General features: G+C 41.4%; 1 protein-coding gene across 3 annotated transcripts; it reads right to left on the reverse strand.

Moving 5' to 3' along the window:
- Positions 1 to 33: 33 nt before the first annotated feature.
- LOC122835587 (calcium-independent phospholipase A2-gamma-like) lies at positions 34 to 23,138 on the reverse strand. 3 transcript variants are annotated; one of them, XM_044124750.1, is made up of 10 exons: positions 22,935 to 23,138; positions 21,438 to 22,701; positions 20,712 to 20,861; positions 20,106 to 20,257; positions 19,867 to 19,961; positions 18,815 to 18,986; positions 17,445 to 17,502; positions 17,146 to 17,340; positions 6,037 to 6,232; positions 34 to 2,612 (listed from the first exon to the last, which is right to left on the reverse strand). In XM_044124750.1, the coding sequence occupies exons 2-10, from the start codon at positions 22,632 to 22,634 to the stop codon at positions 2,344 to 2,346; spliced, it is 2,484 nt and encodes an 827-aa protein (XP_043980685.1). In that variant the 5' UTR covers positions 22,635 to 22,701; positions 22,935 to 23,138; the 3' UTR covers positions 34 to 2,343. The 3 variants fall into 3 exon arrangements, with proteins under 3 accessions (XP_043980685.1, XP_043980686.1, XP_043980687.1); XM_044124751.1 differs by having other exon boundaries at positions 21,438 to 22,515; positions 22,935 to 23,110; XM_044124752.1 differs by lacking the exon at positions 6,037 to 6,232 and having other exon boundaries at positions 2,416 to 2,612; positions 22,935 to 23,101.
- Positions 23,139 to 23,262: the final 124 nt, after the last annotated feature.

Below are 23,262 nucleotides of genomic sequence, written 5' to 3' on the forward strand. Positions count from 1 at the left end.
CGGCTTATCTTCAAATAATGAGAGGAGGCGGGATGCATTATGGCTCAGCGATGTGTTTTAATTATATTCTCAAACAGTACTTACACTGGACCAGCACGAGGCGGACGGTAAAATTAAAACAATTAGGACGGCATCAGTAGCCATCTTACTTCAGGGTCCCTCAGGGAGTGACTCAGTAGGTTACACAGTGCTTTGACCTGGTTGGGTCTGGAAATGGACGACTGCTGTTTATACAGCGGCAAACAGAAGAGACCCAATTTTCCACTGTGGCAAATCAATAACAGCAGAACAACAACAACAACAAAAAAACAACATTTGTTTTAATACAATCCTTCAAATACAAGCTGCAGGATCATTTCAGAAAACATTACAGTATGAGAGAAAAGAAACTGCGACAAAGCTAGATGAGAGGCGAGAGAGGCATCAAAGAAAAAAGGGCAAGCTGAAGACAGCACATGTAAGCAGAACCAAACACCCAGTCAATGGAAAAGTGTTGGAAAACAACTTTAAATACTCTAAAGTTAAAGCAACACGACAGCAATATGACAGTTAGATTTGCTTTGGATCTTTGTTAAATAACATATCTGTGATATATATTCTCTATACAGCATCTTATTTATATTAGAAACACATTTGTAATACTTCTAATGCCTGAGGTTGACCTTCATCTACTGTTTGTGTTACACACACACGATTTACCCATAGCTGCATTGTGCAAATTTTAGTCATTTCAACTGGGAAATATCACCTCCAGCTTAGGACTTCAGCTTGACCCTGACTAACTATCTTTCACAAAAATGAAAGACAGTTACAGTTATGACAAAACGAGCCGTTTCTTGACACATAAAACATCACACGAAACATTCTGAGTGATCACCAACACGGTTTTGTGTATTTACCGTCACAAAGGGTAATCTGAAATACAGCTGCACCAGGAAACTGGCTAGTTACCAGAATTGGCCCATTTTAATCAAGAAAATCCAAATTCCAATGTTTTTCTGAGCGCTGAATGGCACCACATGCTGCTAGTTTGCGCCAACGGCAACACTCATTCGGTGTTGAAGTTGTTACAGAGGGAAGAATGAAGTCAGATGAAGAACAAAAGGTGTTCAGAAAGAGAGGAAAGTTTCTGGGGAGGCTGCTACGACGGTTGACGTTGGTTAGTTGTGCTCAACCAACAGAGGGTTTTATCCCTTTGAGCTCTCGGCCTCTGTTATGGAACATGGTGCGTTTGCAAATGTTAGCAGCCTTTTGGAAACTTTAAAGTAACCATATATATTTTTTTAGGAAGTAGACACAGAAAGTGCTGGTTTCCTAATTGTTACCACGGTAGTCGTCGATAAACGATGCTAACCAATGTTTGACAACCTAAAACCATGTCGTCTTTGTTTTAAATTACTATGACTCTACTTTATAGCAACTGCTCTCCAGCTTGTTTACTTTAAAGAAACCTCTGCTGCTGAAATATCAATATTTAATAACTGCTCATTGCTGGAAGCCTAGAAAAAAGTACTTTAAACGGTGGTAATCAAGCTAGTGGAAGAGAAATTGGAGTAAAAATTAGTATTGGCAGGTTACTTTTTAAAAAAAACGGGACATTTTAAAAGAAGGCTAAAAATTAAAAAGTGCTCACGTGAAATATTATAACTGTTAAAATTATATGGCGCAGTAAATATTTTTTAATCATTTGCTTTAGCTGCTTAATTCAACTGTAAGATGAATAAAGCAGAAGTAGCTTAATTATTCTTTTGCAAATTTGCAACAAGGGATATTAGTGTAATTTAGCAACAACACCCAAAAGGCATAAAACTATCAAGCTTTGTAATTTCTATGCTTTAAATGTAATCAAGTTTTATTTTAATTGCAGACAATTCTCTTATGGCCTTGGCTGCATATCACTTACATTAATTTAAGGAGGGAAGTCAACAGGCACAGCGCCTCTCAATCTTATTGACAGTGTAGCTCTGATTTATATTTGAGGATTTCCTCAAACTTCAAATTTTTAATTTAAAAGTCACGCTTAATCAGTGATACACACATAGTAACCAGTTAAATGCTCCCTGCCAAAGTTGTTGGCAGTAAAAATTGCTTATGTGGGACGTGCTAGAGCTGCTGGCACATCAACAGTAAAAATATCTGTCAAAGTATTGGTGAGTAGAGAAGGCGTTTGGCATTTTATATGCATCTCACACTGTTTTCCTTCTCTTCTCTTTTTTTTTTTTACAGCTACTGGTAAAAAAAAAAAGACATTAACTATGCTACAGTAACCACGGTAACATGACGTAATGTTAAATGTAGATTGTGTGGAGGATTTGGGCTGGGAAAAGTCACTTCCCTTTGTTTCTACAGCTTTGAGGACAGGCCGTTGTACATGTCAGCCCTGAGCCTGGCCCACTCGGTCGCCCTCTGGATGGAGCTTTTCTCTCGGGTGAGGATGCGAGCGACCTTCCTCAGCTTTTCCTCATTCCTCTCCAGGTAACGGAGGCCCTCAGCCTGCAGCAGGTTGAGCTTCTCGAGGCGGCTTTCGTCCATGGGGACTTCTTCGTTCACGAAGGGGTTGAAGCGGAAGTAGGTGTCGGGAGGAAGGAAGGCGTCCAGCATGGCGTGAACTTCTGGGGGACGAAAGCACGCAGAGTGAGGCCTCTCAAGTTAACAGGCTAGTAAGCACACACTAATTAACCTGGTAATAGCTTCAGTATGTACAAACATTCAACAGCTGTGTTTGGTGCGAAAAGTGCAAGCGAAGCCAAATTCTGCCTGTCAGGTCTGTGACAGAATTAGATGTGTCACTCAGGGAGCACTTGGAGCTGAAAGCCTGAAGTAGGTCCAAGAGAAAATGCTCGACTTATCTGCCATAGCTGTCTCCATCTGCACTGCATGACTGGTTTTAAAATCAACAGCTTTTCAGTTCAAGCGAACAAGCAGTGGGGAGGGAGGACTGTGTAAACACACTTAATGGATCCAGAAAGATTTGTGTTCGTATTTCTGTACATGTCCCCCCCAAACGTCAGGAAACCATTATCGAAACCGCTCTCCTCCGAGGCTTTGCAAAAGTCTAGCATTTTATTGGGAGAACATGCGGGAAGTTCTCTTGACTTTATTTTAGTTGTCAAAACCAAAGAGTCTTAAAAAGTCTAACCCTGATAAAATAATATTCACAAACATTTGCTAGGTCACAGTATATTAGTTTGAACTGATTGGTACCTTACACTGACAGCTTGGAACATGTCAACAAGAACAATCATTAAAGGATCAAATGGATACTGTTATATTATAAGGATTAGCGCCGCTTAAGTTGGGTTCACACTGTGTGATTATCGCCCTTAAACAGAATCTTCAATCATGAATGGATCTGCGATTGTGGGGTTGAGTTGGTGGTCTGTACATCCTAAGCATCAACAGACTCTCCAAAAGCTCTAGCAAAATTAAAGCTGACCATATACAAACCATTTCAGGATGGCAGGAAGAATAGAACGAACAAAGGAAGGATACAAGAAAGAAAATAAGGACAAAGAGAATGAAAAGGGAAGGACAAGAAAGGAAAGGGGAGAATGGAAAGTAAAGATAGGAAAGACACAAGGAAAGGATAAACTGACACAAGCGAGATAAAGTGACACAAGAGAGGAATGGCAATAGTATACAAAGATGGGAAGAAAACAAAGACAAATGGGGAAAGAAATAAGGGCACAAGAAAGGGTATTGGTAACAGACAGGTTAGGGGTTGTTCAGTCCACAAAGCTGGTCTTTATGGGAAGTGTCCAGGAGAATACCATCATTGAAGTGAGTCAGGAGAAATCTTGTGTGCAGTTTACCAAAAGCTGTGTAGGTGCCACAACAGAGGTGTGAAAAAACGTGCTCTGACCAGATGAGACCAAAGCTGACATTTTATCAGACAGTCCTGTGTGAAACAGTGCAGAGCAACCAGGGTTTCCCATCAGCAGAAAACGTTAAAAGATAAGCACTGTGGCATTTCATTTAATACATAAACACGCATCCACCAGCCCTAAAGAGAATAAATTTTCATCTGCAGTCAAGGGTCGGGACCTTTAAGAAACAGCACGGACTATAAATGATGGCACGTTTTTAACAAACGCATCGGTCACAAAATACAAAGAGTATCCATAAATATTACAACTGGCTCCAAGCCAGGATTCCTTATGCAGAGTTGAGGACACGCTGAGCATCCTAATGTGTTCACAAACAGCCTACCTTCACTTCCCAGTACCACAACAAAGAATTTGCAAAGGGTTAAGAGTGACCAGTGGTCTCGGGACAAATCTGACCCAAGGTCAGCTTTCCAAGACATGTTTAACATTCAGAGCGATGCCACACTGCGCTCAGAACTGTGCTGTCCATTAAGTCAAAAGTCTGCTCCATAAAAGGCTGTAATCACCATGTCTAGTTTTATCTGACCTGAACTAAACAGGGGGGCCTTGAAGACAAACCTTAAAATAAAAGAGAAATAAATAGAAATCTGTGACAGATTATTATATTTTATAATTTATTGGCTGGTTCCGGGGAGGGGGGAGGGGGGGAGTGTCAGCTGACAATTTCTTATAGAGGGAAAAAAAAAAGTGCAATGAAGCAACTGGGTCACACACTGCACCACAGCAGCAACAGGGACGGGGTGAGCCAAATTTAGGCACGGCAGAAGTGCCCATGTCGAGAGGTGATGAGGACATTAAGAGGCTGCAGCCTCACAGGGCCACAGTGGGACCCATCTTGGACAAAGACAAACTGCAGTCCTTCTTCAGCACTAAACTCTCAGAAACCAAAATTTGTAGGGGAAACAGAGTTATGTGCCTAAAGGTCTTCTATCTTTAACTTATATTTGCACACAAAATGTAGTGGGCTACAAAAGGATTCAGGCCCCTTGAATGTTTTCACTTTTTGTCCCGATACAACCTCAAACTTCAATGTATTTTTTTTTTTTTTTTTTGGAGGTTTTATGGGCTATACCAAAAATAAAATCTGTTAAAGGGGCGCAGAAAACATTAAATATAGGCTACGTCCTGGTCAAACAGGATTAACATTCGCTCGAAAATGTAAAATAAATTTGTTTTAAGAAGAATAATAAATCTGAGCAGATGGAAGAAGCGTCACACACATAAATCGATTCAAGCAAGTGCCATATATATTTCAACCTGACAAAAAACATGACAATGCCAGCAATGTCTCAACACAGAGATGCTTTGCTTCCTCCAAGAAGCATGCTTGGCATCATTTATTGATTTTTTTTTTATGTTGAATACATTGGAAGTTCACGTCTTGCTTCGCCTTCCTTACAGAGAATAGTTGCTCTCTGAGGCGTATCATGCTGCCCAACATGTCGCGTTTTTGAGCAGGTTGAAAGTGGAGATGGGGTATCGTCTCAGGCATAAAGGGTTAAAGCTACGTGGAACGCTCAGAGTCTCACTTTACCTTGTTGCACTGCGGTTCTATAAAACCCACTGCACAACAGTTTCAGGTTGTGTGTTAAAGTCAGCGGTGCTGTGCAAACTCGGTAAACTCCTCATCAGCAAAATGTGCACTTGGGAACCTCGCAAGGCTGACTTGGTCCGTCACTATTTGGCAAAGTGCCATCTGACACTTCAGGTGCAGCTTGAGCTGTGAGCAACTGTCGCGGTGAATAATGGGATATGCAGTGTGATTGGTGTAAAAGCTACAGAGCTTCTGGTGACCCATTAATAATCTATTTATGAAATTGTATCGTGGGCCAGATGCTACTTAGGATCCTTTAGCTTGACATGTCTGCAACAGGACAGAGCAGAGAACTGGAAAGTGGAAGGGAAACTATACAGTGTTCAAAATTCATTTTCAACTCACCTCCCCCAAGTCAATACATGGATATAATGTTAAAATGTTAATGTAAAGAACTTTTATAATCTTCAATATTTTTGGTTTTGTTGTATTTTTTTTGGAAATAGAAAAAAATTGAAGGTGTCTCATGTAATGTGTGGACGATAAAGCTATACGGTACATTCAAATTTTTGTCCCGACTTAAGATTTGATTTTCTGGCATTTTGTGTCACCTACCCTCGGTGTCTGTGGCACTGCTGATGACGTTGGCAAGTTTCGTTTTGAGGCTCGTATAAGCGACGCTGGCCTTGCCGGCGGTTTCGATGCGTCCTGTGCCGAGCGAAACGACACACTCCAGCGGCGTGTCGGGCCACAAACACTTAGACTCGTGGATTGCGAGCGCTGTTGGGTTGTTTATCAGCAGACCTCCATCCTAGACAAAAACACAAGAAGTCCTGTGTTTGTTCCCGGATATCACAAGACGATCAGAAGCAAAACCCAATTTATCAGTGGAAAAATTCCAAAAGCCCGAACAGATTGTTGAAGTCAAGAGACTTGATTTTTATTTAACCGCTTAAAAAAAAGCTCCATTGTACAGCTGAGGAGCTGCTTGCAAATCTGAAAAAAAAAAAACCCAGAGCTAAACTGTTGAGTTTTTTTTTTTTTTTCCAACCCTTCCTTCTCCACATTTTCATCTCAGCCAGCTTTGATATCAAACAGGCGCCCAGGAGAGCTTTTGCTTTGGATCCATACTGTACCCAAGGCAGTGGGGGAGTCACTGTAGAGGCTGTGGGGATTGTTGAATAGGCATGAGGCTGATGGGGCCACAGGGCTGCGAGCTGGCAGCAGGATCAAACACACCGGGGCCAGTCCTCATTAAAGAGGCCCGGCGGGTTGCAGTGGGGAGCCGCAGGGGCCCCCTAGTGTCTTGGGACGCAGCAAAGGGAAGAGTGCTTGCTCATGTGACTGGGTATACGTGGATGTTTGATCGAAAGAGCCTTCTTGCTTTGAGTCGATGTGTATAATTATGTGGGCGTGTCAACATAGGTCGTTGAAAGGTCTAACAAAAAACCCACTTACACATTTGCAGAAAATTTGAGAGAGTATAGAAAGTAGGAAAGAATATTTGAACTGCCTGAAAGGACCCTTGTATTTGTGCAAATATCAGGAAAACAGCACAGCAATCATTTTCATAATGATTACAGATAATGCATCATAATGATGTCTGCTTTGATGTACCATGGACTTATAGTGTACATTCAATGCCCTGCATTAAGCCAATCAATACAAAACACAAAAATACTTTTAGAGCTCACTCTGCCGTTACTGCTACTCCTTGTAAAGATGTATTTAAATACGATATATCAGTATCAGTGTGATAGCATCACTTAAATGCAGTAGATGCTGATCTTCAGAAGTTGGGAAGTGACTAGGCTCAAGTAAATCTTGCCGCCATGCACAATGAGGAGGAAAATTAGTGAGGTCATGTGCCTGCAGTAAATTTGTTAGTGTGAGATTATGCTGATTTTGTCATAAAAGTTCATTTATTTTTAAGGACCTAACATAGTTACCAGAGATGCAAATAAATACAGGGGACAATGGAATCTGTATTTATTTCAGTCCCTATGCGACTCAAAATGTTCTTCTTGTATTTTGCTTAGTTTCATGATATCCTGGTCTTTGTACAAAAATGACTTTCAAAAATAGACTAAGGATGAGTATGTTTCTTTATCTGAATTTAAATGGCATCATCGAACGTCGTAGAAGTTGATGGAAATCATTCCTTTCCAAACATACTGGATGAGTCATTTCTGAATAAACCTACACATTAGTTAATATTTCTAAAGCCAACCAGTGTGACAGAGAATTGGTTTAACAGGCTGATATAGAAAAGTCCCACAAAGAGGGCTTAACTCTGTCACAAAGCACAGCGGAACTGCTGAGGTGGACATTTGTCCAAAGCACATCATTATGCAGCAGCGGCAGCTCGCCTGGCAAAGAAAGACAGAAAGAAATTGGAGAAAAGGGGGAAAATGCTTGGACTGGAAATGCTCCTGATGGAGACGAAAGTGTGACTTACTGCAGCGGGCACCAGGCAAACCCAGCTGGAAACAAAACAACCAAGCAGTTTTCTTATCCCTAACTCGCGCTGTGCGAGGCTCCATTTTCTGAACTCCGCGTCAATTAAGGCAGCAGCCCCGTTCCAGTTATGGCCTCTCCGTGCTGATGGCCGGAGGGCAGTTTCAGAGGAACAGTGGCTCGTTTCACACCGTGCGCCAAGGCAAGCGACATTACAGCAATCATGGTTGAATGTTGCCTTCATTGCAAAACACCTGCTTGAACAATGCAGAGCATACTTTTTTTTTTTTTCTGACTTATCGATTACACATAGATTCAAATCTTGGATTTAAAAAAAAAAAAACTCTACCATGAAGTAACAAGTCCTCTTTAAGGATACCAAATCACCATGGAAGGTGCAGAAAAATCTGTTTGCTGGATTTGCTGCACTGAATTTAGAAACAATGCATTTTATCACGGTGATCCGCAGACTGGCGGTGCATGCAAAATTCCCAAACTGCAGCTGCCTGTCAAAGCAGCAACGTGACGCGAGGCATCTGTAAGGATTTGCGGGACTAAAGCTGCTCAAACTGCAATTTGCCATGCGTCACAAGATAGAAGTCCTCAGAGGGCTCATTCCTGTCAGACGTTGCTCTCTGATGGATGTGTTGCCCCTTTGAGGTTCAATTTCTATCAAATCGAGCGAAATTCCAACTTTGAAATGCAACTTCTTGAAACACCCAGTGCTTTGTTTAGATTGCTTTATGTAGGAAGTTGGCAGTTATTGCTCAAGAGGATCAAAGCAAGCCTGGTATTATCCTGTGGCCTTCTAAAGGCAGAGGGGGGCATTTATCGTATTACGTATCATTTATCATTTTAAATGTCTAATCATGATAAAAACTGTGATTCATTGTTGTCACAATAATTAATGATGTTTTAAACCCCACAAAACTGTCTGTATAGTGGGGAATGTTAGTTTTACTATTTTCTCCACTGCTTGTTCAATGGACCCATCAACAAATATCAAAACTGAAAGTGCACATACATTTTTTTTTGTCTTAAGTGGGAGGTCTATACTTGGGAGACAAAGTTTCATTTATCAACAATTGCAGCAAATATAAGATTTCAAAATGGACACTACTGCGACAGCATTTAGAGGAAGACAAATAGACAAAGGCGAAATTTATAGAGTCTCAAGTACAACTATGCTCCAACAAGCTGGTCACAAACAAAACGTTTGGTTCTGCATGTCAATGTGAAGTTTACCACGTCGTCTTCTAAAGCGCCTTGGGGTTTCTGACCTGTAAAAAGTGCTATATAAATAAAGTTTACTAATTTACTGAAATATCATTTGCCAGTATGATTTTTTTTTTTGTCTAGTATTATTATTTCTTTTTAGAGAATGTTGAAATAAGGTTTGAGGATAACTCAAAAAACCTAGAAATTTGCATTCTGTAACCTTTTCATGCTGTAGTTTTTACAATCTAATAAAGACACAAAGTGTCTGTGGGAACACAAACAGCAGCAAGGCTAGAAAAATAATTCACAGATTGTCAGTTTGTGAAAATAAGGTTTCATTTTGAGCTTAATGCCTCTTGGAGATCAGTTCATCATCAGCTCAGTTAAATCTGTAGCCCTGCCCTGCTACGACGTCCACAAGCAGCGCCTGAACGTTTGCATGATGTCGCATGCACGCCTGTTAAAAATCTATCAGTTCTCATTAATTTTGGGCAGCTTATCTTCATTGTGCCTGTTTAAACTGCCTCAGAGTTGAAGGCCTGAGCTGAATGGGAAAGAGGTGCTATCTTCAGGATCAGAAAAAGTAATTTCATGGCCCAGAGTATGTCAACTCAGATTAACTGGGACAGAAAACTTTATCCTCGCCACTCAGCTTCTATTTCTCAATATCTTGCTCACTCTAACATGTGGGTAAACTCCTGTCTTACCAGCCAAAAGAGGAAAATGAAGACACCTTTTGTTTAAGCCTTAATGAAGTGAAACTACATTGTGCATCTGGTGTGGCATTCCTGTCACAGCTCCACAAAAGTGACTGTGGTCATTATACTTCCTCTTCTGGGTTTCTTTGACAGGGACAGGACAGGGCACCGAGCTCTGCCATGATTTACAATGAAGCTCCACAAATGAGAGTCCTTTTTCATACTTAATTAGGGGATTATTAGAGAAGCATTACATAAGCCTTGGACATCCACTGATATCTTTCACAACCTGACTGTCGTGCACAAAAGGCTTTTTTTTCCCCACTTCATAGTAGATAATTAAGTGTTCAAAATAGTCTCTATTGCACTTTATTGTGCAAAAAATTGTCAATGTCATTACATGTGGCTTAGTAATAAAATAGCTGTTTTAATGTGAACTGACCCTTTACCTTTGACTGTTTTATTTCCAATGACACTCTGCTTACCCTCAGACTTCACGAGCCCTGCTCAAATTGAACAAGATGCCCACAGTCCGGTCTGTAACTGACCCCCGCAGGCTGACTAAAGCAGTGCTGTCCAGGTACGTTTCTGAGTCAAAGACACAGTTGAGCTGAAGAACCGACCACAAATCAGAACCAGTGGGCACTTTCCCCTTATGTCCTGAGTGGGTTCTCTGGCACGCTAGTGGAGGCCTCTGGTATTTTATAAACTTCTCCTGTCTCTCAAACCTGTCATTAAAATTACTGTTGGGTCATAAAACTAATAAGCAACAAGATCCAAGGCTCAAGTCACAGCTGGGGGCCTTTCTAAATGGAGTTTACATGTTCTCCCTTGTGGGGTTTCTCTGGGTACTCACAGTCCCAAAATATGCATGTTGGGTAATTGGTTACTTAAAATTGACCCCAGAGCGTGTGCGTTCATGGCTGTCTATGTTGCCCTGTCATAGACGAACAACCTACCAAGGAAGTGCTCCGCCTCTCACCCAATGCCCACTGAAGAGCAAAATACGTCTTGCGCCAAATTCAAGCTTTGTAAAAACAAACATGAAATGTTCAGAAGTACAACATACATCAGAAACTAGTGGTGGAAATAAAACAGCTAACAGTAGCCTGCTACCTTTCGCCAAAGGACAATTGAGCAAATGATCTCAAGGATTCACCATAACCCAGGAGAGGTTTAAAACAGTGACCCTCTAGGATTGTTCAGAACTGCGGAAGGCGCTCTTTGCTAACGGCCCATCACACTTAAAGACGAAAACAAAGTCATGACGACCACTATGAACAAAACGTTGAATGCTCCAATAGAGAAAAGTGATTGAGAGTCCAACAAATACAGCTGTAAATGAATTATAACTGCAAGTAGCAGAGGAATGTCAGATAAGGTAAGAGAAGTAGGCGTCGCTGTTTAGCTGTGAAGAAGGTCAGCCGTCCATGTTAGTTCGAAAAGTGCTGAGGTCCATAAGCATTTCTGTCAGAGCTGCTGGTACAAACGTTTTGTGGATCTTACTGTTTAAATTTTATTGTCTGAAGTATTTATTCCTCTTTTTTGCTTTACTAAAGTGTCTTTCGCTCTACATTATTATTATTATTATTATAAGCAGAATGTGATTGTTGGTTGTTGTGTTATTTCGGGGCAAGGAGGGGAAGGATTATTGTTATGTTAATAATCCATTTATAATCGCATCGTAGCCCTCTGAGTGGTAACTGAATCATATGGTTTCTTAAGATTCCCTATCCTGGTGTATTTGTATTTAATCAAAAAAAAAAAAAAAAATGTGACTTTAGGAAATTCCCCTCGTCAAGTGGAATCCAAACCACAATGAAAGACTCAGTTGTGAAAAGCAAAAATGAGAGCAGAATCTATGAGAGTATCATTCCAATGTGGTGGACAGGTCAAGTGAGAGGTCTTCATGCCATATTATATAATTACGCCGACCAGTTCTCCATTTGGCCTTTAGCTTCACAGACGCCAAAGGTCATGGTAAGGTTCAGATCATTCTCTAAAGCTCTAAACAGAGGAGGAATCCATTTGAGGACGCCTCAACTTTGCCTCAGGGAGACACAATAAGTGAGACCGGCTCTTTCCTAGAGATACTCTGAATTCACAAACACCTTCTGATTAAACGATTAATCAGATTTGCTGGCTGTGCTCGTTCAGCTTAAACTGAAAATCTGCGGAGTGATTCAGACTGATTCGGCTCAGTTACTCCTTTATGTCCTCGCTGCATAACAGCATGGGGCTCATGTAATGATTGCCTACTTTACAATATGAATTTAATTCCGTGCTCTTCTCATATTGAGAACAGACTTGGAGCTCAATAAACTTCAAATTGAAGATTTAAAGCTGTGGACTATCCTGGAGAATTACATCTGAAGGTGCACCTGTAAAAAAAAAAAAAATTAAATAAAAAATCTCTCTCCTCATTGCTTGATGATCGGAGCTGTGGACTGAACCATGATGCTTGATCAGAGTAGAAGATTTGGGAAGATTTGCGAGAGCTATTAAACAGCAGAGAGTCTGCATAATCAGCCGACCAGCCTAATCCACAAACGTGTCTGAACACGAGCAAAAACATCCACATGTGTTTTATATTCACTCTTCCATTGTAGCCAGATTTGTAGAGTACAGCTAGTAGTTCTATAATTGACCTGAGGTGTGGATATCTCCTTGTCCAGCCCGTCAGTTTATGTGGACAACCATGTCTTGGTAGATTTCAGTTTACGCCACACTATGAAGGATTGAACCGCACTCCAGAAGACGTTAAAAGTTTGCAATATTGTTTCATAACCAAACCAATTCCCCACCAATTTACCCAGAACCTCTCTGTTTGGTCTTCACAATGCTGTCCGGTCACTGATGTGCTCCAGCAAACCTCAGAGATCATTAGAAAACAGGTGGATTTATACTGAGATCTAATTACACTCCGGTGAGCACTATTTACCAATAGTGCTTTCTGAAGGCAATTGTTTGCACTGAATTTTAATTAAAGGTATCTGAACACATACATATGCGTGGCACATGTTTTAGATTATTAGTTGAAATCACCAAAGCCGATGTTTCCATCTTTATATTTTCCTTTATATATTGTCACTTAGCTTCTCTGTGCTGTGTGTCTTGTAGCCCGACCCGATCATCGAACAAATAACGTTGGTCCGCCACAGCCCACATTTTGGGTCAGACTTGACTAAAACTCTATATTGATCTAAAATAAAATCCTAATAAAACACAATGAAGCTTGTCGTTGAAATGCGACAGGATTTAAGGGCTGGAAATATTTTTGCAAAGCACGGTACATATCCCCAAAAGTTCATCTGTAATTAACAACATAATCCAAAAGCACTCTGAAATGTAATCAGATAAAGGTCTGCTTGATAGCATTAAAACCTCCTATAGCTTTTTCTGTAAGTCTGTTTTTTTTCCTTTGGGCACAAACATAAAGAGAAAGTTCTCTGCAGCAGGGCTAAAATGCTTAAGCTCTATCCTCAAAGCCAAGCTTTTAAAGACTATTACAGGACAGCTAAGACATAACAGCTTCCAGAAGGATCCTGTGTTACTGTTTCTGCATTTTACATCCCTGCTCTCTTCACTGTGGGACTGAATGTGTAATTTATTAACAAAAGATTCACACTGAAAGGCCTTAAAAAAAAAAGAGAGAGAGAGAGAAACAGAAAAAAAAAAAAAAAAACGTGAAAACAGAGCTCCAAAAAGGTTGCGATTTCTTCAGCTGGCCTTTTAGAACAGTTGATTATCTAACACTCTTCTTTCTGCTCCGAGCAGCCAGATTTAATGTCTTCTTGAGCTAATGTTTAAAATTTGCTCTTCATTAGTGGAAAAGAATGAGAGCGGCGATCTGACCTAGTCCATTTACAGCTGTGTAAGTCTTTCTGCTGAGGACGGTGGCCTGCTGGGGCTCTCATCAGGTCGCACTGGGGGGTGACAGTGGTCACTTGTTTAATGCCTTTTTTGCCAAATGCTGGCAAAGATGGGCACAAAACAATCTACCCCCATTCCTTTCCATCGCCTCAACAGATACCATGGTAACTAGGCGGAACGACTGGGTCCTTCTCGCCATTCCACACATGCCGTAGCATCCTTTGTGAAGCGCCCGAGGTCTCGTACTTCTGTGTTATTTAGGGCTGCGATAACTGAAAGACTTGATGTGGAACATAGTCCTCCTCCTTCCTTTCATCACCTCGTTTTCATCCCTCATTTTTCGTCCTCATCCCTACAGAAAGCATCCCTTCTAAAGAAACGGCATCTGAGGGCGAGGCTTTGATAAAGCCACAGCTGCTCTGCTTCAAAAGTCTCGCCCCAAGTTGCAATTTCTCCAACGTCACTGATCGGAAACTACAGCTGAGGCGCCGTCAGATTTACATACGTGCCCGCGGGCTCACAGTGATGCCAGCAAACCGTCGACTCGCTTCAGACGCAGGGCGAGATTTCCAATGGTTGGCCGTCTGCACACGGCATACCAACTCCAGCGCTCGCCCGCACAACAGGGTGATTGTTTGGGGCTTGAATTAGAAGAAAAAGTCTGTGGGTGGTAATGGGAAAGACTGAGATGACTGTCTCTCTAGGGAATCCTGACATCATACTGAAAGCATGTTGTGTTCGTCAATGGCTTCAAGTAGCCAGTGAATAAAGTCATCCGACTGGATGGCATTTAAAGCTGGACAGGCATGAATACGGATACTAAACTGTGGAAACCATTGATATAACTACAAATTTATTTTATTCCGAGAATGTTATTCACTGACAAGTATTAAAGCTCAAATTTAAAGAGGTGGTTTATAGTTTCAAGGCTGTGTGCTGTTAAAAGAAAGTGACATTTTATCTTACCTGCAGTAAAACCCTCTCTTAGCTTCTTTGCTTTAATGAACGAAATTGGTTTTCAGGTGGGGGGGGGGGGCGAGATAAATCTCTATTTACTCATCAAAAACAATCACAGCATTAATGAGAAAGCTATTTTACAAATCTGTAAGCCTCTGTAGCTTTTGCATCAGATTAGCACTCATGTAAAGTGCCTTACAAAAGTGCCCATGCCTCTTTCTGGTTTTACTTTCAATCAAGAAATATGCATAGCATATTTAAGCACCAAGGCAGTTCAAAGTGCTTTACATAAAAAAATAAGAGCACTTTGAGGTCACATGTCTGCTATGGACTACAACACCTAAACACTTCTATGTGTAAATCTTATTTTAATTATAAATTTGATTGTACAAACATTCAAATTACATATGACAAAATGACAGATGAACTGGTTTTGAATCCGTCCCTATTTATTCATCAAAGCATACGTCTCAAACCTGGAGGCATATCAGTCGGACTTTTCCATGCCAACACCGATTTACAACCATCTTATTTGTCTAACCGTTAAAATGCGATTTAAAAATTGTTGTTTGACAGAGACAGTAGTTCTGAGACCACCAGAAAATTTACCTGCCATAATATGTCATGAACTGACTCTAATTTTCTCTAATTTTGGGGTGGGATTTTATTCAACCCCCCAAAAAAGAGCAGTAGTGTATATGAAGTTGATTGATGTGTTCATAGGCTGAAAATGGAGGGAGCTCTTAACGTCACTGCACTGATTGAACAGAAAAAGAATTTGTTTTTCATCCTTGGCCATCATGTCAGCAATCACTCACAGCTGTTGCGTGGTGCATCTCTACCTTAATCTTGATCTGATTTTTCTCAGAACAAAACTCTCAATGGAACAGGCATTTGTAAAAAAAAAAAATCGCAAAGGTTTCCATTTTGAAAAAGTTGGCCAATTTTGATGACTCAATAGTGCGTCACTTAAAAGGCATTAAAACAAAACACGGACAAAGCCGAAATAAAACAGCATATGCTTCAATTACAAACCTACACACAGAGAATGTGAATTGGAACTTTAAAGTATTTTCTTATTACTTATGGGATCAAAGTCTAGAGTGACAACCAATGAAATAATTTTACATGTCAGATTTGTTGCACATGGTCCAATCTGCCAGCGCCGCCTCAAACTCACTCAGTGTGAGGTTTCTTGGCATCTGTAAACGAACAGAGTTTGTAAAAGCGATTCCATAATTAGACAGTCTGTCTCTTCGTTCCAACAAAGCAAATGCAGCAGGCAAATTGCTGGTGTGTGAGCAGGGGGACGCAGCGGTCGGGATAAATTATGCAGCTCAAAGTAGAGGAAAACCTGGAAGATGGCGTGCTGGGGGAAATCTCCCGCTATAGGTGGGTTTTCATCAACGAGTCTCTTTCATTCTCTCACCCTGCACTTGCCAATTCACCTATACGGCGAACCCGGCTTCCAATTAGAAGTGTCGCAGCTTGCTGAATCTCGTCATGGCCTTTGATGCAACAATTACATCTATCCTGTGAACGACAGTCGGATGAGGTACCAAAAGAGGAGCTGAAAACAGAGATTTTGCCTCTGTGTGCTTTTTATCGCTAATTACAACAACTTATAAGTACAATTTTGAACACATTAAGGCAGTAGCTATACTAGTCCTTTCTGGGGTTTTTTTTATTATTTTTTTTTAACAAACATTATTCCTGTGTTCTGCCTGAGCTCAGAGTGAAGGAGGATCAGTAAAATGCTAAAGTAGAAAGGCGCTTCGTTAGGTTTCTGTTGGCTAATGCATCCCACTTTATTGCAGATGATGGGTTTAAGTGTTCCTCGCTACGACTCTGCTGCCTCACTCTCCAGTAAAAATGTAGCTGACTGGAAATAAACACTGTTGGGGGGGAAAAAAAAAAAAAAAAAAAAGAGTTCCTGCTTCCCTCTTACTGTGCAGAGGATTTTTCTCATTAGGCTGCTCGAAATCCTTCCATTTCTTCATCCTCAGCCGTGAATGCTCAAAGCATTTTTAATTCGACAGCCCAACAATAAATTCTGTAGTGTGTAGCCGAGGACTGCAGCTGTGTTGTCGCACAAATAAAAAATACAGTATACATGATGAATTTGAAGTGAAGGATTGCTAAAATTGACCCTTCATAGGAACAAGAAGTGAAAGAAACCAAGAAAAGGTCAGCCGGCAGAGGATGTGGTGCACAGTAAGGAAAGAGACGTCTCTGCCTTAATGCATGCACATTCTTAACAGCTTCAGTAATTATTTGCTTTGCATAAAAAGTAGCATAAGTGTTTTTTTCGGGCTGCAATATGTTGTTTCTAATTACGAGCAGCTAAAACTGTCTGGGACCACTAAATGTATGCACGCCGAGTGAATGTAGAGCCAATTAAATGTGGCATCATCTCAAATGTGCAGGTAAGAAAGAACCGGATGTCTATAATCGTAGACTTCTTGTAAGGAACACGACAGATAAATGCCCAGCATTTGCTCTGCTAGCTAATGTGTCTGACCTGGTGGAGATCATTTCCCAGTTTGAACTCCTGGAAGTATCCGGGGGCAGCTGACGTGGCACGGATGGCCTGCCACAGCTGGTACTGGCAGCCCCCCAGGTAGTGGGAGCGCACCCCGGGCAGCAGGTTGTAGTTCCTGAAGACGTGCGCCTTCAGAGGAAGCCCCTGGTTCACAATGGTACTCACAGCTGCCACCTGTAGGTTTAGGAAATATCAACAGATGTGGCTCTTTGAGTGTGAAGCCAATAAAAAGAAGTCAGGACTAATAGGAGAGAAGAATACAAATATCTAAAGCTCACCTTGGGGCAATCAGGATTTCTTGACGTCTCCACTAAGATGTGGGAGCCCACTTTCTCCCTACAGAGGGACAACAGCATGTCAATTTTCTTCAGATTCAGCTTGTGACATACAAAACTATTATGTTATAGATTTTGTCTGCTTTTTGCGTTTCTTCCCCCCCCCCCACACTGAAATGTAAACAGGAAATGTAGTTTTCAAATGACTGTTTCATATATGACTTCATATATTAAAGGAAAAGGGGTGTTCAAACCGAACCACGTGGAAAAGTAATTGCCTCCCTTGTCAAATCTAAAAACTAAAATTTAGAAATACCTCATAAAGAAAGCTAAAAAAATATTTCAAAAAGCAACACATCATACTCTGATCTACAAATTCTTAACTTTGTCAAAAAAACAAAAAAAAAATAGAAAATGTTCCAAAGCCCTAAAATTTTAAGCTTCTAGAGCTGTGGCTCCATATATTGGCCAATATATTATTCTTATTAATTGAAGTCTGTTTTTATTGTCTTTTAAACTATTCATAACATGCTCTTGCTTTCTTTTTGCTACTCTTGACATTCAAATTATTCTGCAGATAGATGAAACAATGGTGGAACATCTGGGGGGGGGGGACTAACACAGCATTTGCAAAAACCGTGGCGGTGGTGGTAGCATGATGGTCTGGGGCTCTTTTGCTGATTAAGGACCTGGACGACTACCAGCAATTGAGATGAAGCAGGACAACCCAAAACAAGTTCCCTCCAAGAGTGGGCCAAAATTCCTCTGCATTAATGTCCAACTAACTGAGATTGCCACTCAGCTTGAATTGTTAGCCAGTTACAGCTAACAGTTGTTTGTGTAAAGTTTGACATGACCAGATACAGAGTAAGGGGGAAAAGTAATTCTCTACATGGGGTCAGCTCTCTTTGGATACCCCACCGATCAAACGTTACATTATAGAAGAGTTTGAATAGTCTTAGTATGCAGTCTGAAAATGCTTCACAAAGTTGCAGGTGTCAAAGGAAAACTTTAAAAGAACTTCAGAAAGTCGGGGGGAACTTTTGATCAATTTTGACTTCTTGAGTTCAAAAAATGCAAGGTATTTGGTGCCTCTAGCCCTTTATACGCACAAAGAATTATAATTAAAAGAATTATTTTTATTTTTTTTACTGGCTTATAGACCTAATGTTACGGCGACTCATGGTAACATCTCACCATGTTTTTAAAAAAATGTATTTTATGGCCAATCAATAATAACACAGCTCTTCAGTGTCAATCAATAAGACTTGCGAAGATTTAAAAGAAAAAAAAAATATGTTTGCCATGCCATGTTAACTCTAAATAACTCGAACAATATTTACTCCACGATGAACGACAGCAGTGAAACTGACTTGAGGATGTTCTCCCATGCTTCGCTGTCATAGAAAGCGTGGCTCCAGCCCATCTTCACGGTGCCTAAAATCACGTTCTGCTTGAAAACGTCTGAACCCAGCCTCCGGTACAGATCATCGCACTCTTTCACAGGGATTTGGATCACGCCCAGCATGAACCCTATGACAGCTCCTGAGGTACAAACACATAAAACCATTTAAAAAAAAAAAGAGGACTAGACCGAAAGATGATGCTGGACCGGTATATAATAACAAAAAAAAAGCTTCTGCATTTAATCCTAAATAAAGAACAACAGCCACAATAAATGTTCACTTACACAGTTAAAATTCCACATTGTAACTGTGAGAGAAGAGATTTAGATCTACAAGAATAATGTGGGGAATCCAACTAGGCAGATGTGGTTGAGATGAGCTTTAAGTGAGCAAAGTTTAGCTGGCACACAGACCGCATTATTATTATTTGTCAACATGCATTAAGTCTTCAAGTACGATAACTCCACCAACTGTTGGAGATTAAGGCTGAAAGAACCTTAAAAACAGTGCTCAGCTTAGAAAATGCTTGTGTTCAATCGGTACATAGAAGTCTGAAAAAGGTCCACAGCGCCCTCTTGTGGCATGTTCAGTTACTAAAGCGCAGTAAAACTATCTCAATAGAACATCAATTTAAAAATAGTTTCAACATTTTACAATTTTAATCTTTCCAGTCAATTTTTATAACATTCTGGGGATTTGCTTACAGAATGTACGCCTGTCAAATTATCTGTGTGAACTGCAATTCATCAAACAAGACAATGCTGACAATGGCCTCACATCCAACTGTGTGGCAAAGCATCACTTCACTGCTTTATGTAACGTTTGAACATGTTTAAGCATTGAGGTCATTGCTGTCAGGGAAACTTAGGTCTAAACAAAAGCCGAGCCACAAATGGGTCACTTAGTGATCTGCACTGCCAGTTCAGCCAGTGCCCTTCTTAGTGTCGCACTCTGCTTTCATAATCCACCAACATGCTTTCAGTCTGCACACGGTGAAATAGGGCAGAAGGACAACATACCTGTGCTGACACCACAAATATAGTCAAACAGTTCATGGATGGGTTTGCCAGTCAGGGCTTCCAGCTTCTGTAAGGTCTGAAGGGCAAGAACTCCCCTGAAGGAATAATGTCAGACACACAGGAGCAGAAGGTCTATTCAAACAGAAAGCACTGACTGGACTGTTGAATATCTAGTGATTCAGGACACTATTTGATGCATGACACATATTCAGCAGCAAAGAGAAGAGCTAAATCTGTACCGTAAACCTCCTCCGTCTATGGACAGGATTCGTATCCCACGGCCTTTTACGGGTTTATTATAGCCAACCAAGGCAAGAGCTTCTCTGACTGCAGCCCTTAAGCCGGGGTCGTTGGCCTGCTCTAAACGCAGCAGACAAGGAATGACCTTCTCCTGGCAAACGTGAAACGGGAGAAGAAGAGAGAGCAAAAAGATGCTGTTCATCAACTATGGTGTTATATGAACAGAAATGGCTGGACGAGCTACACAAAATCAAATATAGAAATGCGCAGAAGAAGGAACAGGTGGAGGAACAGGACAGCCACATCGTGATAACCCCAGATCTGTGTGGCGCTATCGCGTAAATATAGACTAAAATGTTGACGCCTTGTTAAATCTACTCCAGGAAGAATTAAGTCACTTCTAAAGGCCAAACAAATACACTAGCAATGTGTTCCCAGTATGGCAGGCTGAAAACATGAACGGATAAATGTTATATTACACAGAACGAGTGAATTCATTCACTAAGCCTAACAGCAAATCAGACTAATCTTTGCTAGACAAACATTTGCGAAAGCATCAACAGGCCCTAACAAGGGGAAAAGAAGACGGACTGTTGATCCCTCACCTTGACTGCTACACCACGGGTCTCTGGAAACTCCAGCAGGTGGTAACTTAAGTCCTCCACCCTGCTGATGTAGACCCTGACGTCTGATGCTCTGTGGAGAGCCTGGACCAGAGCCCGGGTGCGGTTGTCCACACTCACCCTGGCTATGATCTGAGAGGGGTTTTGAAAAAAACTGTTCAATTTTGTGGTGCGTTATATAGATATCACAACACATGAACACGTGTTTGTGGTCTGTAATGAAATTACTTTTTTGGGGTTTTTTTATTGTTTAGCAAGAAGTTTGGTTTTTGTTTCCGGTAGAAAACATTTAAATTAATATATGAATAATAGATAAATAATTTCCTCTATTCTAAGCTGATTAACTTCACTTTGCTGTAAGTAGCTGTTTGGTGTTTTCACATCTACAGTACAGCATGTGTGCAGAATGTCTGGGAGGGGTTATTTTTGAAAGCGGATTCTCAGAACTGAGAGACGATGTAAGCACACCATCAGCTGACATACAGAGTGATGGGAGGGGGTGGAGGGTGGAGACACCGTGCAAACAGCAATAATATACTCACAACCATCATACATGGGCATCATATTCTACTTAACTATAGGTAAATATCCAACCTAACACACACACACAGCATCTCATCCTCGACTCCAAACACACAAAAGTTTAACATAAGAACCCCTGCTCCAGTAACAGTCTGTACATAAAACACACGTTTGTCGCTGACCTACCTTCTCCCGTTGGAGCAGAAGTTTCTTAGCTTTCTCCTCTGCAGCAGTCTGCTCTCTGCTAATCGGGCTTTCAGTCGGTTTCACCGTCACAGCCTCAGGTTTCTTCTCCTCCACTGTGGTGCCTTTAGACTCCCCCGCTCTGAATTTAGGGACAAGAGGAGCAATGTAGTTCCCAACAAACGCCTGCACGGTGGGAGCGGAATAGGACAAGTACTGTCCCAGACTCTTCTTGGAGGACGGCGGGGTGACCGAAGCGGCGGGGTCGGCTTTATCGGACACGGGTACGAGGTTGGAGGGTTGCTGAGGCTGAGAGGCAGGTGGGCTGTTCTTGACATTGTCGCCTTTCTTGTCCTGAGTCTTTGCTTCACTGCCAAAGTAAGAGTTGATGTGATGGGACAAGTAGCTGTAGGTCTCATCTAGGTTGGCTGAAAATGCACTAGGATGGAAAAGTCCTGGAGTTTCTTTGGAAGTGGTGGTTTTGTTCCCATTGTTACTCTGGGGTGCAGGAAGCTCCTCCTGCTGCTGTTTCTTAGTAGCTTTGACAGTTGGAGCAACTCGTCTCAGCTTTTTATTAGTAACGTCACGCACAGTGACAATCGTAGGGGTGACAGTCGTTTGAGCAGAACCAGCAGGAGTAGTGGAAACAGTGGTCCTCCCTTTAAATGCAGCAGCAGAAGTAGAGAGGCCAGCGTGTGCAGAAGAACTGGGTGTAGTGGATACAGTGGGAGCAGGAGTGGGGGCGATTGCCTTTTCCTCAGGTTTTGCTGTAGATTCAACACTGGCCAGGAGCTGTGTCTGTTCCTTTAGTTTGAAGGGAGAGATTTTGGATAGAAGCTGTGTATGCGTCCCACTTACAGCCTTTGAAACTGTGTCCAAAGTACTCCTGACCCGCGACATGTGCTGGCTCAGACCTGCAGGCCACCTGGAAGCTGAAGTATTCAAACACAGGGAGCTGGTGTGAAGTCCAAGTCGCTGCCTAACCTGGCTGGCTTTAAAAATCCATGCCTTCCTGCCTCTAGTCTTCAGATGATGGAAGTGCCTCAAGCTGAGGTAGCCAACAGGTTGTTGCACATGGATCCTACAGGAGGAGGTACCAAACAAGAGCAGTAAAGCCGCCGACCTGCGAGAATGAGTCTGACATATAGAAGATGCTCTGTCTATTTTCACCCAGATATTTGGGCCCCATCTATGATTCATATTGTGTCAGAGGAAGAAGACAGACACCTTCCGATGAAATATGAGATCTACACGTACTGTCATTAACCTGTAAATGGACAACAAAGAAGCACAGATAGAAAAAAGAAAGCACAAAACGAAAACAAAAATGAGACAAATAATGACGAAACGGTAAGATAATGAAACTAATGTCTGAGAATTTGTCGCTTTTATCGGGAGAAATAGATCACATCTAACAGTTTAAATCAACTGCAGATCGGATACTAGCTTAGCGCAACTTGCTAGTTTTATAAAGGCCATTCAAGCCATAACAACTCATACCTGTTTTCTTATGCTGTCGTCTCAATGAGGTAAAACATCTCATAATTATTTCTTTGTGTCGCCCTCGTCTGTTTAGCTTTAACACTAAAACATAACCACCGTCCGACTACATTAAACGTTATTGAACCGTACTATTTCCAGAATGACTACAGGGAGACCGTCGAAAGAAAAACAACGTTCACGTGACGCTCTATCTGCTTCTCTATTGGCTGTATAAAACTTGGCCCAAGAAAGGAACTCACTGATTGGTTGAGAAAATTGTCCTACATTATTTAGTGGCGAGTGGTGGGGACGGAGAGGTAAATATAGGGGCTAAAGCTAAACCTTA

Source organism: Gambusia affinis, linkage group LG08, assembly GCF_019740435.1.
Source record: "Gambusia affinis linkage group LG08, SWU_Gaff_1.0, whole genome shotgun sequence".
In the NCBI taxonomy this organism is placed as follows: Eukaryota; Metazoa; Chordata; class Actinopteri; order Cyprinodontiformes; family Poeciliidae; genus Gambusia; species Gambusia affinis.